This window comes from Geotrypetes seraphini, chromosome 7 (genome assembly GCF_902459505.1).
Source record: "Geotrypetes seraphini chromosome 7, aGeoSer1.1, whole genome shotgun sequence".
Taxonomy (NCBI): Eukaryota; Metazoa; Chordata; class Amphibia; order Gymnophiona; family Dermophiidae; genus Geotrypetes; species Geotrypetes seraphini.
This window is the reverse complement of record NC_047090.1, coordinates 112,598,868-112,616,641: the sequence shown is the minus strand read 5'-3', so window position 1 is coordinate 112,616,641 and position 17,774 is coordinate 112,598,868. Positions and strand designations below refer to the sequence as shown.

Sequence of the window (17,774 nt, the reverse complement as noted above, 5' to 3'; positions counted from 1 at the left end):
TAGATTGGCCTCTGCATGTGCAGGTCACCGGACTGGATGGACCAAAGGACTGATTCGGTGAGGGCATTTCTTATGTTCTTATGTATTGTGATTTCTTTTAGGTGAGTTGGGGGTACCGTTGAGGGTAGCTCTGGCATTTGTAATTTTGTTCTTGAAGTGTTCTGCTAGTAGGGTGACTGAGGGGGGGAGGGTATTGTTAGTGGTCAGGTAGGGTTTGGTGTCAGATCTTTTAGTATTCGATATAGTTGTTTGGTGTCTTGAGTTTCTGTGCCTATTAAGTTGGTGTAGTATGAACATAAGCAATGCCTCCGCTGGGTCAGACCTGAGGTCCATCGTGCCCAGCAGTCCGCTCACACTGCGGCACAACAGGTCCAGGACCTGTGCAGTAATCCTCTATCTATACCCCTCTATCCCTTTTTCCAGCAGGAAATTGTCTAATCCTTTCTTGAACCCCAGTACTGTACTCTGCCCTATTACACCCTCTGGAAGCACATTCCAGGTGTCCACCACACATTGAGTAAAGAAAAACTTCCTAGCATTCATTTTGAATCTGTCCCCTTTCAACTTTTCCGAATGCCCTCTTGTTCTCTTATTTTTCTCTTATCCTTTAGTTGTAGTTTGTATTGTTTGTTTAGTTTTTTCCAGGCGGTTTTTGTATGTTCTAGGTTTGGTTTTCTCCATTTACTTTCTAGTCGTCTACATTGTCTTTTGCAGTGTTCTCCCCAGAAATTTTTTCCAGCCGGGTAGCATGAAAAAGTAGCCGGGTGGAGCGGGACAGGGAAATTTGGTGGTGGGGAAAATTAAGGGCTCCTTTTACTAAGCTGCAATAGCGTTTTTAGCGCGTGCAGAATTGCTGCGCTACACAGCTAGAACTAACGCCAGCTCAATGCTGGCGTTAGCGTCTAGCGCGTGCGGCAATTCTGTGCGAGCTAAGTGCATGATAAAACCGCTATCGCAACTTAGTAAAAGGAGCCCTAAATGTGTACTATTTATATTAGTTAATTATTATTAGTTATTTTCCAATGCTCAATATGGCAGCCTTTCTTAAGGTTTGACACTTGTTCCATAATTTTTTATTAAATTTAAGAAGTATCCAATTCTAGAAGTAAATAATTAGATATTTGCCCTCTTTCAAATGGTATAGAGCAGCGTCTCTCAAACTTTTTTAACTCCGGCACACTAAATGGAGCAAATGTTTTTTTGGCAACTAAATGCAGCAAATAGTTTTCATGGCTGGAAAAAATTTCTGGGGAGAACACTGTTGCCATTAGTTTTCAAGGTCCAATCATGTCAAAGACTGATGCTTATCTGGGCAGTTGTATAATAAAAAGAATGGATAAGATAACATGAGAAGTGAAATTGTCATGAATCAGAGGGATACATACCATGTAGGTCCTAAAAGCAGGCTTGTGGATTAGATATAAACTATGAAGGCAGTGGTGTACCTAGCATATGTGACACCCGAGGCCCATCATGGTGGAATGAAGAAAATGAATGGGACACAGTATTACAAGGATATAGACTATACAGAAGAGATAGGATAGGGCAGAAAGGGGGAGGTATTGCCCTGTATGTCCAAGATGAAATAGAGTCTGTTAGAGAAGGAGAGACAGAAGCAAATGGAAAACTAGAATCACTCTGGATAAGGATTACTGGACATAAAGAGGCGGACACACAAATTGGCCTCTATTATCGACCTCCGGGACAGACTGAGGTAACAGACAAAGAAATGATGGAGGAAATTAATCGTGGATGTAAATCAGGCAATATGACGATCATGGGAGACTTCAACTTTCCGGGGATAAACTGGAATTTGGGAACGTCAAACTGCGGCAGGGAGATAAAATTCCTGGAAATGATAGGAGATGGCTTCATGGAACAAATGGTAGGAGAACCGACAAGAGGAAATGCAGTCCTGGACTTGGTCATAAATGGTATTTCGGGAAGAGCAACTGATGTAAAAGTTAAGGTCCCGCTAGGGCCAAGTGATCACAACATAATCTATTTTACCATTAGCATCGGAAAGGGGAAACCTATCAAGAATAAAGCCACGACCTTTAGCTTCAAAAAAGGAAATTATGACAGCATGAGATCCATGGTTAGAAAAAGGCTCAAGAAGAACAAAGCAGAAAACCAAACAGTTGATCAAGCATGGTCTCTGCTGAAAAACACCATCACAGAAGCACAGAATCTTCACATACCAAAGATATCTAAAGGAAGGCGAAGGAAGAACAAAGGAGAACCAGCGTGGTTATCAAAAGAGGTGAAAGATGCAGTGAGGGAGAAGAGGAATTCGTTTAAAAAATGGAAATGAGAAAAAACATCAGAGGCCTGGAACTGTCACAAAATCGACCAGAAAAAGTGTCATAAAGTGGTAAGAGAGGCCAAAAAAGTCTATGAAGAGAAGATAGCACAGGAAACCAAAAACTTCAAGCCCTTTTTTAGATATATAAAAGGTAAGAAACCACCAAAAGAGGCAGTGGGCCCTCTCGACGACCAAGGAATGAAAGGGTCAATTAAGGAGGATAAACAGGTTGCCGATAGGTTAAATTCATTTTTTGCCTCTGTCTTCACTAATGAGGACATTTCAACAGTGCCAGACACAGGAAAGATATTCACCAGAGGCATAGAAGAAGGCCTCACAACAGTAAATGTGACATTGGACATGATATATTCTCAGATTGACAAATTGAAAAGCGACAAATCCCCTGGACCGGATGGAATTCACCCAAGAGTATTAAAGGAACTTAAAGTCGAAATTGGTGAATTGCTACAATCTGTAGCTAATATGTCAATTAGAACCGGACAAATACCAGAAGACTGGAGGATAGCAAATGTTATCCCAATTTTCAAAAAAGGTTCAAGAGGTGATCCAGGAAACTATCGACCTGCGAGCCTCACTTCGGTTCCTGGGAAGATAATTGAAACACTAATTAAAGACAACATTGTACAACATCTGGAGGATCACAACCTAATAAGGGCTAGTCAACACGGCTTCAGGAAAGGGAAGTCATGTTTGACAGATTTACTACAATTCTTTGAGATAGTGAACAAGCAAATGGATAGTGGAGATTCAGTGGACATAGTTTACTTGGACTTCCAGAAAGCGTTTGACAAGGTTCCACATGCAAGGCTTATGAATAAACTACTAAGCCATGGAATAAGAGGAGAAGTGCACAGATGGATCGACAAGTGGTTGGAGAACAGAATGCAAAGGGTTAGCATAAATGGGAAATTCTCGGACTGGGAGAGGGTGACTAGCGGCGTGCCTCAGGGTTCGGTTCTAGGGCCTATCTTGTTCAATATTTTTATAAATGATCTGGAAGAGGGAACAATTTGTAATATAATAAAGTTTGCAGACGATACAAAACTATGTCGTGCGGTTGACTCTCAAAGGGACTGCGAGGAACTCCAGAAGGATCTGAACAAGCTAGAAGCGTGGGCAACTAAGTGGCAGATGAATTTTAACATAAACAAATGCAAGGTGATGCATCTAGGGAAAAAAAACATAGAACACGAGTATAAGATGTTGGGGGCGACATTAGCAAATTGTGAACAAGAAAGGGATTTGGGGGTACTGATTGACAGAACCCTAAAGCCTTCATCTCAATGCGCGGCAGTGGCGAAGAAAGCAAATAGGATGTTGGGCATGATTAAGAAGGGGATCATGAGTAGATCGGAAGATGTAATAATGCCACTTTATAGAGCAATGGTCAGACCGCAATTGGAATACTGTGTACAACATTGGTCTCCATACCTCAAGAAAGATATAACTCTGCTGGAGAGGGTACAGAAGTGAGCCACGAAACTTGTCAAGGGATTGGAGAATTTGAGGTACAAAGTACGCCTTAGGAAATTGGGACTATTTACCCTCGAGCAGAGAAGACTGAGAGGGGATTTAATAGAGACTTTTAAAATAATAAAAGGTTTTGATAAAATAGACCAAGAAGCAGCGTTACTAACTTTTTCGGATGTGACACGGACAAAAGGTCATAGACTGAAACTGAATGGCAGCAGGTTCAGGACGGATATCAGGAAGTACTTTTTCACACAGCGTGTGGTGGGAATTTGGAATGCTCTCCCGGAGGATCTTGTGACAGAGATTACTGTTCTGGGATTTAAGCGTAAGTTGGATGCACACCTTCTTGCAAATCATATTGAGGGCTACGGTATATCTGGGTCTCCATTCGGGAGAACCTAAAGAGGCCGCCACGTGTGTGGATCGCCGGACTAGATGGACCTCGGTCTGATCCGGCGAGGGCTTTTCTTATGTTCTTATCATTTTTTTACACCCCGCATCTATATGAAAAACATGATTTTTATAACTATCCACACATCACACAAGAGTGTACCTAGGAAAAGGCAGCATCTTACATACTGCAGTGAGCAGTACAACATCAATACACCCATTGTAAAACTAAACAAGCCAGTCTAGTACAGATCAATCCTACACAGTCAATCCTAACTGAAAACCATGTCTTTTGAACACACAGAACACAGAAAACACCTTCGCCTAGTATGGAATATGTAATCACAAACTAACCCCTCTCCCTTTTACAAAACTATAATGTGATTTTTAGCCATGGTGGTAACAGCTCAGATTCTCATAGAATTCTGAGCAATTACCACCATGGCCGGTGCTAAAAAAACGCTCTACAGTTTTGTAAAAGGGGGGATAAAATAGAAAAACGTAGACAAATTGAACCACCAAAAAGCTGGACTCTGTATACTATGCAACACCACATAAACAGCGATGCATCTCCCCTAAAGCAAAAAAATAAGTATAATTTTTTTCTACATTGTCTTCTCTGGTTTCTGCTTTCCTCATAGTCTTGTCACTCTCTTCCTTTCATCCACTGTCTACCCTCTCTCTGCCCCTTCTATATGGCATCTTCTCTCCTTGTATTCCCCTTCCATCTCTCCCTTCACCCCTATTATTCTTTCATCAATCTTCTTCCCTTCCCTCCTCCAATGGTCTGGCATCTCTCTCCTGTTCTTCCCTTCCCTCTCCCACATGCCCATGGTCTGGCATTTCACTCTCTCCTCTCCCTTCCCCCCACTTCCATCAGCATCTTCCTCCTTTCTTTCCCTCCAACCCAATTCCATCCAGTATCCTTCCCCCTTATGTCTCTCTCTCCTTTCCCTGCACACCAATTCCATCAGCATCTGCCCCTTTCTCTCCCTCCACCACCATTCCATACCACCCTGACCCCTTTTTTCTCCCTCTACCACCCTTCTATGCTCCTCTCTCCCTCCAAACCAGCAAGCTCCCATGATGACTGCTTCTGTTGCCTCTGCCTCTGGAAGATGTAAATGATGTTGGAGGGGGTGGGCCGGCAGACACAGGGAGTTGTGGCAAGGTTCTGCAATGACTGCAGCTGCCAGTACACCCCTTCCGACGCCACTTATGTCTTCCAGAGGCAGAGGCAGCAAATGCAGTCATCGCAGGACCTTCCTGCACTTCAGTGTGGCTGCCAACTCTGCTTCAGAATAAGTACGGCAGCCGCGCTGAGGTGCAGGTGCCATTTAGAGCAGCTCGGAAGGTTCTGGATCCAGCCAGCTGTGTACCCCCCTAAGGCTGGCACCCGGGGCGGTCTGCCACTGTATGAGGGGACAAAAAATAATAAAAAGAATGGATAACTTGACCGATTTAGACATGTCATACAATTATAACCACAAAAATATGTCATAAAATGTAATTCTAAACTCAATAGACTCCAGACGAAAAGCAGACTATAGAAAGGAAACCAGAAAAGACCGGGTAGATGAAAAGTGAAACATGGGAAAGATCTAAATTATTGTTCAAATGAGCTTCTATTAAAACCAAAGAATAAAACCACAGCACTCGGGAAAGTAAAAAAGGGAGAGTAAAATGGACTTAACGAAAAGGTCTCGGCACTGATGAGATAAACTCGTATGCAGAATAAATGTGAACATGCGACAGTGGGGCTATGATATTTGATCTGTTGAAAGAGGCGCCAAAAACGTGTCGGCAGTGGATTGAATGCACACTGATAGGGGAGGGGCATTGGGCTGTTAAAAAAGGCTGCTTTAATAAATAAATGAAAATACTGGTGAAAAACTAAAGAAAAAACCCAAAACCATGATAAAATGCCGAACCTGACTGCAAGTGGTAGTGAAAGTAGCATAAGGCACCCGTAGTACTGTTAGTGCCAGAGCTGCTTAGAATAAAGAACCATGCTGTACATGAGGAGAAAAAAGAAAGAATGAGGTGATAAGATGTAAAGTGCTGGCCCCTCACTGCACCACTTGATAAAACTAAGGAGTGATGTTCTAGAGCAGGGGTGCCCACACTTTTTGGGCTTGCGAGCTACTTTTAAAATGACCAAGTCAAAATGATCTACCATCAATAAAATTTTAAAAAAACACAAAGCACACTGTACGCATAGAAAATTCCAGGGTTTTTCAAAGCAGTCAAAGCAGATTACTCTATGCACTGTCACCTCAGTAACAACCATACAAAAATAGACAAATATACCCCCCTCCCTTTTTACTAAACCACGATAGCAGTTTTTAGCGCAGGGAGCTGCGCTGAATACCCAGCGCTGCTCTCGATGCTCATAGGCTCCCTGCGCTAAAAACCTCTATTGCGGTTTAGTAATTCTGCTGTTGGGGAGAGGAAGGCTGATCGGCCCAAGATCGCGATCGACCTATTGGGGGAAATGCTGCCGGGTCCTGCCTTCGCGGAAACAGAAAGTAGGCAGGACCCAGCAGCAAGAAGAGCAAATGCTTCACTAACCTGTCTCCTGCCTTAACCCGTAGCGAACGCTTGCTTCAGGGCTCTCAACATGTGCATGCTGGCTTCCCTTCTCTCCCCCCCCACCCCCCAGACATAACTTCCGGTTTCGGAGGGAAGAGAAGGGAAGCCGGCACGCACACGTTAAAGCCCCGGAGCTATGGGCTGAAATCTCCAAGCTGGGTTTTTTTAATGTTCAGCAGCGGTGGCAGCAGCAGATGATAGCCGGGCGCTCGTCTAAATTAGCTGGGCGGACCGCCCAGCTAAAAGGCCCTAGGGAGAACACTGCTTTTGAGTAGGAGTAGTTCGTTGTCAAACCATTGGTCTGATCGTCTGCTGGTTCTGGTTTTGATTTGTATTGGGGCTAGTTCATCAAGGGTGTGAGTGCTCAGTTTGCATCATTGTGAAAGGAAGTCTTTGGGGTTGCATTCCTGTATTGTATCGTCTATTTTATTCCAGAATTTGATTGGCTCGATGTGTATGCGTGAGGTGTAGGTTACTTTATTGGATTTTGGTTTACCTCATATTATTTTATTTTACCTATTTATATTAAACCTTTTTAATTTGTAATATTGTAAACCGCTCAGATACATGTGATGGTCGATATATCAAGCCATGAACTTGAATAAACTTGAAGCTAGTGGTCTGACTGCTGTTTGCGTAATGAGATTTGCATTAGCAAATCCTTTTCCAGTTTTTGCTGCTTCATTTGTTTTATGAAGGAATCATTTGTTTTGCTTCCTCTTTTACTTTTAACTGCAAGCATCAGATGTAACTAGGTAAAAGTAGCAAAATTGATGAAATTATTACTTTGATTAACAATAAAGTGTTTCCTGTATTTCTTTACAAGTAGCAGTGACTGGTTATTTTTACTTAGTTGTGCCCTTCCCTCTTATGCATCCTCTATCTAACCCCTGTTAACCACATCGAACTTCACGGTGTATTATGATATATAAATAGAATAGCTTGGGAGGAGAGGAAGTCCAAGCAATGATGGTGAACATCACGCGGCCGAGAATTTGCTGTGGTTTGTGCTTGTTTTTAGAGTTTAGTTATTAATGAATTGACAGGGGAGGGGGATTTCAGAAGCTTATATTTGGTTGTATCCTGTACTTTTCTATATGCTGGGTGCCCTCCAATTACTCTCTTATCCTGTTGCCTATTTAAAGTAGAAACAAAAAAAGCAACAGCAAAAAGTAGAGAGATTAGGAAAATGTATGTCTCATTTTTTCAGATGTCCAAATTTACATTAATAACTGGTGCTGAGCTAAAATATGACATTTTTGTTGTGCTGTATTTATTGTTCACACAGGATGGTGTGCAGAGATGTGCAGGTTTTCTAGTCACTTAGGTATAAAATATGTGCTACTCTGTCTTGATGCAAAGGAAGAGCAGTCCTTACATTTGGATTTTTATGTTGTTCTTGGTTTGTGTGTCAGCTCCTGCATTTTCCCAGAGGAATGCTAGAATGATCATAATGTAAAAATGAGATCCTTATTTTATTACTGTGACTGCTCTGTGATTCATCTGTTCAGCATACTGATTAAAATATTGTACCCGCTCAGTTAAAATGTCTGAACTAACAGACAGAAAAAAATTGATACCCTCTGACAGTAGACACATTGGATGATCATGTTCAGAAAGGTCAGAACCATGTATTTACAACAAAAATATGCTTTTTTCCAAAGTACCAGGCAAACTGGCATGTAAAGGGCAGAAAAGTGAAATCCATTCTGCTGGTGTAATTAGCATTTGCATGTTCATTATTTGGCTAATGTTTATATTTGGCTTTCATTGTGTGGTATCTGAAATGCTCTTAGGGCTCCTTTTACAAAGCTACATTCTTCACTGAATGTGAAGAAGCCTATTCAATTTCCTTGGGCTTCAGTGCATGCTAACCTGTAGCGGCGCTTTGTAAAAGGAGTACTTAATGTTTTCTTATCAATAGAAGATTTTCAGGATAATGAAGGGAATAGACTTAGTAGATAAAGACAGGTTGTTTACCCTTTCCAAAGTAGAGAGAACAAGAGGGCACTCTCTAAAGTTAAAAGGGGATAGATTCTGTACAAACATAAGGAAGTTCTTCACCCAGAGAGTGGTAGAAATCTGGAACGCTCTTCTGGAGGCTGTTATAGGGGAAAACACCCTCCAGGGATTCAAGACAACCAAAACGTACACAAGTAAGGCTAGACCAGTGGTCTCAAACACACGGCCCGGGGGCCACATGCGGCCCGCCAGGTACTATTTTGAGGCCCTCGGTATGTTTATCATAATCACAAAAGTAAAATAAAACAGTTTCTTGATCATATGTCTCTTTAGCTATAAATAACAATATTATTATTAAGACTTAGCCAAAAAGAAAGATTTATAAACTATAAAGAGTTTTACCTCATGCAAAATTGTCATTTCTTTAATAAGACATTAACTATTTATTTCTGAAGCTCTCCAAGTACCTACAAATCCAAAATGTGGCCCTGTAAAGGGTTTGAGTTTGAGACCACTGGGCTAGACTCAATTAGGGCACTGGTCTTTGACCTTAGGGCCGCCGTGGGAGCGGACTGCTGGACACGATGGACCAATGGTCTGACCCAGCAATGGAGTTCTTATGTTCACACTAGCCACTAACCTGAATAGATGCAATTGAATACAACATGTAACCAAGCTGAAGGTCTCACGTTTTGCTAAGTTAGTATTAACAGCCAAGGTACACAGAGAAACTTGATTACATTGAAAGTACCCTACAGGAACAAACATTATGGGTCAATATAAACAAGATTTCTTTAGCAAAGATACGTACTAAGGAGTGCCGATAGCGCCTCACAGCATCCTGATATCCTGACCTTCGGCAACATTGAATGTCTGTGGAGGATGCAGGGAGCAGTTGTTTTGATGCCGGAAGCCAGCCCGCTGAGGGCGCCTGGTTTAGACGAAACCAGAGTCGCCTCTCCTGGGTAAGACACCACGCTTAGCCCCGACGTGAGCCCCACCCCCGCAACCCCGAGTTACCAGCTCAACAGGCGTAGAGGGAACCCCAGAGATAGGGGGAGAACTCTCCCCAGAGGCGAAAAGTCCACCGTTGGAGAGCTTGGGAACAGAACTCCTAGTTCAGGGAGTTTCTGTAGGAGAAACTGGGGGAGAGCAGCTACCGGAGGTGAAGAAAATCAGCTGGAACAAAGTCAAGAATCAGCTTCTACAGACGGTGAGCATTTCTATACTCAGCAAATGCTTTTAATTTTGGAAAAACTAGCACAAGTGACTCTTGAGTCCTTATGGGATCTAATTACTAACTTTACAAAGACTATTAGCCCTAATTTCCAGTATGTTGAAGCAAAATTGATTCAAAATACTAAAGAGCTCAAGGCGTTAAAAGAGGATCTGACGGTTTCAAAATCTTCTGTCCAGAAGCTTGACCAGGACCTATCATTAACTAAACAAATACAACAGACCCTTGTTAAAGACCAAGTGAATCTTAAGAAGAAGTTAGAAATATTAGAGAACAGCGCAAGGAATAATAATTTGAGATTAATTAACTTTCCAAGATTAACTATGGTAACTCTTAGGGAGATGCTTAGGAGATACCTGGTGGACATTCTACAAATTCCAGAGGAAACATTGCCACCTTTTTCCCAAGTTTACTATTTACCTCATAAAGGAGGGAATAAATTACAGATTAAAGTAACTGATCAAGCACCACTAAATGTATCAGAAATCTTGGAAACATCAGACAGTGATATTGCTACACCATCCACAATGATATTAACATTAGCTCTTTCGATTGATAAAATGTTGGTATTGAGGCTTTTCTTCAAAAATAAACAGAAATAATTTCTTGGGTGTAAAATTCAAATGTTTCCCGATCTTTCAAGGGAAACTCAAAGGCGTCGTAGAGAATTTCTTCTCCTGAGAACAGGAGTCACTTCACTGGGGGCAACATTCTACTTGAAACACCCTTGCAAGTGTATTATTTGCCACCGATCAGTTAAATATGTTTTCTTTGAACCTCAACAATTAAGTGCTTTCTTGGCAATGTCTCTGCTGGATGAAGGAAAATCAAGTGCTCAGTAGTTATAGAGATGCTCCTATAACTACTGCACTATCTGTAGTTATCTTGCTAATTATAATATATTTTCCTTTATTTTTCATCTATGTGTAATCTTGGAATCCTAGGTTGAGGACTTGAGTGACTTAGTTAATCTTTCTTTTTCTTAATTTTAAACCTTCTTTTTAAATGGTATTAAGGTATGATTTACAATGTATGTAGTATTATTTTCACTAATTCGCTTTCTGTACAAGTGCTTATTTACTTGGTTTGTAAATTATGAAACTTATAAATAAAAAAAAATACGTACTCATATAACAGGTCCATCGCTCAAGAAGCCAAAACAGAAATTATCTTGCCATTCAAGCACTCTAGATGGTATTCTGTCTGGTCATTACATAAAACCAACCCACTAAAACCAAGCACAGCGGAATTCATAAACATGTAAAGATTGCTGTCATTAGACAAAAAAAATGGAAGGAAAAAGATCTCAGAACTTCTACAGCTTAATTTTTTCTGTTATGTGTAATTATTGGTCTTAAAGAATAACTTGGCAACGCAAAACATATATACAATTATAGGACTTGCATATTTTTGAGCCCCATTGTGATATTGTCTTATATTAAGGTGGTAGTTTAAATAATATTAAAATGCTGATACTTTTTACCATTGTTTTGTACTTAAATGGAGACATGGAGGACATCTGCACAAGGCAGCAACCTGGAATCATTTTACTAGGCAGATTAGACTGGACACTTTGATCTTATCTGCCATCATCTACTATGTTGCTTTGATTTACTAAGTTATATAACAAAAGTAGAAAAAAACTTGATGGTTACCTATCAATTAAATACAATATATAGAACTACCAAAATAAACCAAAATGACACTGGATATAATCTTTTTTTTCTTCTCTATTTATAGACAGGGACAAGCCTCAATTCTTACTCACATTCACATCACTGGCTTGAACCCATCCTCCCTACCTTTTTTTTCTAACATTAAGTATAAATTTTATTTCTTCAATAATTTTCATTAAAACTACTTTTTAATACTGTTTGATACTAAAAGGACTGTGTAATTACTTCATAATACAGACTATTTAAACCTCACAGTTCATTTCAGAGACTCTGGACCGACAGAAAGTGCACTAGTGCCAAAGTGTACTAGTGCTTCAAGGTGCTATTTCATAAAGTGCCATTTCAAAAAGTGCATATGTGCTTTAAACTTTTAAACCTCATAGAGCTTAAAGTACTTAGCTTTGTTCTTATGCTCTTTAAGAACCAGGATCGTTGCTTGATACTCTCAGTAAGAGTAAATGCTCTTTGAAAGAACCCTGAATGGGTGAAAAATCTAATACTCAATATTCTGAGGCTTATCCCCATCTATAAATAGAGAAAAAAAGAGAAGAGATTATATCCAGTGTCATTTTGGTTTATTTTGGTGGTTCTATATATTGTATTTATTTGATTTATGAGGGTCATTTCATAAATACACACTATTTTTTAAATTTACATATTTGTTTGTTTTTGTTTTTTCCAAGTATTTCTTTACAATCCTTCAATATAGTCTCCCTGCTTTGCAATGACCGAGTCCCAACGTCCAGTAAGCTTTATTATTCCATCCAAGACAATGTTTTTGTTCAGTTGCAAAATGGCTCGGATAACGGCAGAAGAAAGCTCTTCCAGAGATGCAAAACGATGTTCACTCATAGGTTGTTTCAACTTTGGAAAAAGGTCAAAGTCTGGTGGACTCGTATCTGGACTGTAGGGAGCATGAAGTAATACCTCCCAGCCGTATTCGCGTAGTTTTTCAATGACAACATTCCCTATGTGCGGGCGAGCGTTGTCGTGAAGAATGAGTGGCCCAGCCAAGAGTAACTAAGGTCGGATTTTGTGCATTTTTCTGCACATTATTTGCAAAAAATCACAATAATACACAGCTGTGACACTTCTTCCACATGAACTTTGTCTGTGATGATGATGCCTTCATGATCATAAGCAAAAATCATCATTTGTCTGACTTTTGATTGAGCTCGTCGAAATTGTTTTGTCTGGGAGGAAGTTGGAGCTCTTCACTTATTGGACTGTGATTTCAGCTCCGGCTCAAAATCTCTGATCCATGTTTCATCAATAGCACCGGCGTGATTCAAGAATGCCTGACCTTCAACATCGAATCTTTGTTTCAGCATGGTTGCATTGTCCAGGTGTGTCTGCTACTGTTCAGCAGTCAAGAAGTGGGGGATCGCGCAGAAATTTTTCTCTTTTTTTAAATCATTTGTCAGAAATTGGTATACTGATATCGGTGGAATCCCTGTGGTTTCAGAAAGTTCCTCGCATGTCGCACGACAGTCTTGTTCAAGAGCATCAGCCACGAGTTTCACACATCATTTCGGCCTTCCTGGTCTTGTATCATCATCTGTGCTCACACGACCACTCCAAAAATGAGTTGCCCACCGAGAAACTGTACTACAGTCCATTGCTAACTTACCACAAACTTCATGTAACGCACTATAGATTTCTGTCGGGTTTTTGCCACGTAGTTTCAATCTTAACACAGTCAACACATCAACAGACACAGTACCCAAGAAACCTGCAGCCTCCATTTCCCACACTTGGCACACATCCTTCTGCTTCAAGCACCAAAGTGAAAGTGAAACAAGGTTTACTGCAATTGCATCATCCACTCCCCAATGTTGCCAACCTGTGCATTATTTTTGAAATGACCCTCGTATTTTTAATGTTTATGTTTATTAAAAACTTTATATATTGCATAACAGCCAAAAAAGGATCCAAGCAGTTTACAATATATATTTTACATCAATTAAGAAAAGAACTCGATTCAAGAATAGAAAAGAATTTAAAGAAAGTTGTTGGTTGTTGTTTTTGGGTTGTATTTTTTTTTTTTTTTTCTAACATTCCTCTACAATACATAGTATAGATGAGGCTTCTCTTATTAGTGTGGTAGTGTGCTCATAAGGACATACTCAACCTTGGGCTTCTGCAAAAGAACCGAAATAAAAAGTACAACATAAAGAACACAGTTACCTATAGGCTTTTTGGACAATGCTATGGTGATGGCGCATAACTATTTAAGATGAAGGCTGAATTGGATCCATTAAGGAGGCACATTCCTTCAGCAGTTTGTAGTTCTCAGCATATCTCCTGTCAAGGCTACCTGTGGTGTAACTTCTTAAGCATCATGTACCTGACTTTTGGTAGATGCTTTTAAATTGGTGATAAATGTTGTTTAGAACTTTTTTGCATTAAACAAATGTTTTAACCTGTTGAATATTCCAACTGTTCCTTCTTTCCTTTTGTGCCCTTGCCCCTCCCTTTTGTTTTTGTGCAGTTTGTTTCTATAATCCTGGCTTTTGCTTGTTTCACACTTTAAATGGTTTGGAGTCTGGTTTGATGGAGCTGGCTTTGGGTGCATCTTGTGAACTTGTGCTATATTTAGTTGCTGTGGTTCTTTGCATACTGGTTTATCTGCTTTTATACTGATGACCTCTGTATAATGCACTTTGTTTTTTCTTACTTCTTATGAAAGACTGGAAAGAAGGCAGTGAAAGCAGTCCTGTGGGTTTCAGCGGATGGCCTGAGAGTTGTGGATGAAAAAACAAAGGTTAGACTTTGAATATATATTGTAAGATGAAAAATATCATAAATAAAAATAAGCTTTCTTATTGCTAGAAAACATTTTGCATATCATGTTTCACAGCATAAATTGTTTGGCTGTATGGTTACATGCCTTTTCATGAAATTAGTATATAACATACTCAAATTCAGAAATTAAGTTGGTGCTGTGCAAATATTGCACAGGCCTGGTATATTGTTCAGAAGTAGTATATGCAAATCAAATAATGTTTTGGGTTCATTTTTAAGATTAAAAATGCTAATCTAGTCTATAGGTGTGTGAATGAACCTCTGTGTTTTTAATGAAGTCATTTGAATAATTTTCCTGTGTTCCACTTTGCAACAAAGATGATTGGGTTATGGAGCAACTTTAGTTAAAAAAAAAAAAAAAATTGGAAAAGGAAAAGAATAATAGACCCTAGAACAGGGGTAGGGAACTCCGGTCCTCGAGAGCCGTATTCCAGTAGGGTTTTCAGGATTTCCCCAATGAATATGCATTGAAAGCAGTGCATGCAAATAGATCTCATGCATATTCATTGGAGAAATTCTGAAAACCCGACTGGAATACGGCTCTCGAGGACCAGAGTTCCCTACCCCTGCCCTAGAAGCACGAGAAAGTCCCAATAACAACTGAGTAAAACAAATGTTAGTTAAATCCATAAAATCCGATGTGTCCATGTTTTATAACTAACTAACAAACCTATTTTTTTAAAACTCCAGATGCAATCAAAAGATGAACTGGCTTACTCAAACAAAATCATTATCCTTAAGAAGCTAAGCCAGAGCCTATGAAGGTCTAAAAAATACAAATCTTATAAGGATTAGCCTGTTCAACATGAACAATAGACAAAAAAAAACAACAAATGCTAACTAAGGTGGAATGGTGAAAATGTTCTTAGATAAATGGGGAAAATCATTCCTCCCCCCCCATCCCAAATTTGAAGAAAAGTAAGTTAAGAATTCCTTCCCAAAGGACCTGCAAGTGTGAGATATATCTGTTCAAAGAGAACCACCAATGGGCCATGGTCAAGGACAAATCTTCAGGTTGAGTGCCACTGAGGTCCAATAAATGAATCTGTCCAGCATTCTGGAGCATCCTAGGCTCCTACTGTACCACCAGATGTATAAAAAAAGGTTGCTTCTGCATTAAATCTCACAAGGCAAAACAAGGTGTATCACCAGCAAGAAAACTATCACCTCTGTAACAACAGAGGTTGTTCTGCCATTCACATCCGAAACCTGAGAACATAACTCTTGATCAGCTCTCCTTGCATGGGGACAAATTGAAGTAACATCTTCCCATTGTACAGGTTAACCATGATTGTCATACTAGGCTTCATCCTATGACATGTAAGCAGAAGAGATGGACAGAGGTGTACTTCTAGAAGTAACTTCCACTGCCAAGCATTCTTTATGTGATCACATAAACCAGTGGTTTTCGTTAATTTTAAGCTGGGGCTGCTTTAATGAGCTGAAGGAGAGCCACCAAATATCTTCCCATGTGGAGCCATAATACTGCTGACCAGTGTGTGTCAGACATCCATTTCCACAGCCCATCTTCAAACTTCAATGTGCTGTACCCTCAATAGTTGTGAGCATTTCCAAATGCATTCTCTTTTAGAAACACAGAAACGTGTAGACAGATAAAGGCCGAATGGCCCATCCAGTCTGCCCCTCTACAGCATTCACTATCTCCTCTTCTCCCCAAGAGATCCTACATGTGTGACCCACGCAGTCTGAAATTCAGATACAGTCTTCTTCTCCACCACCTCCACTGGGAGATTATTCCACGCATCTACCACCCTTTCTGTAATGAAGTATTTTCTTACATTATTACTGAGCCTATCACCTCTTAACTTCATCCTATGCCCTCTCCGTAGATTTCCTTCATTTGAAAAACATTCACCTGCTGTACATTAACGCCCATCATATTCCCTTTCTCCCATCTTTCTTCCAGAGTATACATACTGTGTTTCCACGAAAATAAGCCCTACCCCTGAAAATAAGCCCTAGTCATAGGCAGCCGAGCTTCCCCCGTGCAGCTGAACCCCCACTGACCCTCCATACTTCCCTCCCAACCGATCCCCGCCGAATGTGACCATAAATACCTTGCTGCAGAGGAGCGTCGGGCCAGCAGCACTCACAGGCCACTTCGCAGCCTTCTTGCTGGGGTCGTCTGTGGGGATCGGTTGGGAGGGAAGGATGGAGGGTCAGTGGGGGTTCGGCGGTTCAACTTTGTGGCGGGCGCGGGAGCAGCTGCTCAAGGGTTCTTCACAGGGGGATGGGAGGGAAGGAAGGATGGAAGCTGGGCAAGGTTTCTGTATAGGGGGATGGGAGGGAGGGAAGGATGAAAGCTGGGCAAAGGGTTCTGTTATTAAAATATTTACAAATGATCTAGAAATCAAAATGACAAATGAGATAATTAAATTTGCAGATGATTGTGGTAGACTAGCTTGGTTTGCTAGGAGCAATTAACACACAAACACTTTGCACAGAAACAAAAACACTTAGCTTTATTATTTGCCTCACACAAAATAGAATGAATTTGGCTTACCTCAACCAAGTACATACAGGCATCAGTCTGTTTTTCCAAGGTTTGCCGCCTCCTATCTCCAGGGAAAACTTGAGGTCTTCTTTCTCTCTCAGGGTCCTCTCCAGAATAAACCTAGCCTAGATAGAAATACCTCTCTCCTGAGTCCCGCCCCTGTGACTCAACACTGAACTCCATAGCCCAGTGCATTCTGTGACCTGTAGTTCCACATTTGATTAGCATCTCCTGCTGCCCAGGGGTATAACATTTGCATGGAGGAGGGAAAAATCCTTAATCTATTACAATGACAAAACTATTCAAAGTTGTCAAAACACATGCAGACTATGAAAAATTGCAGAAAGACCGTAGGAAATTGGAAGACTGGGAATACGAATGGCAGATGAAATTTAATGTGGACAAATGCAAAGTGATGCACATTTGGGAAGAATGCTAGGGTCTACCTCTAGAAGTCAGCAACCAAGAAAAAGTTCTGGGTGTCATTGCAGACACTATACTGAAATCTTCTGTCTAGTGTGTGGCGGTGGCCAAAAAAGCAAACAGGATGCTAGGAAGTATTAGGAAAGGGGTGGTAAATAAGACCAATAATATTATAATGCCTCTTTTAGCTCCATGGTGCAACCTCCCCCTTGAGGATTGTGTTCAGATCTGGTTGCTGTATCTCAAAAAAGGTATAACAGAATTAGAAGATGTTTAAAAAAGAGGGACCAAAATGATAAAGGGGATGAAACAACTCTCATATGAGGAAAGACTAAAGAGGTTAGGGCTCATCAGCTTGGAAAAGAGACTACCGAG

The 17,774-nt window shown here is 40.6% G+C and overlaps 1 protein-coding gene across 9 annotated transcripts in view; it reads left to right on the top strand.

Moving 5' to 3' along the window:
* Window positions 1–17,774, top strand: part of NUMB (NUMB endocytic adaptor protein) — a 165,148-nt gene that overhangs the window by 101,888 nt on the left and 45,486 nt on the right. For all 9 annotated transcript variants that reach the window (XM_033951083.1, XM_033951087.1, XM_033951084.1 and 6 more), the window contains one exon: window positions 14,346–14,420. In XM_033951083.1, the coding sequence (XP_033806974.1) occupies window positions 14,346–14,420 (75 nt within the window). The remainder of the gene's footprint in view (window positions 1–14,345; window positions 14,421–17,774) is intronic.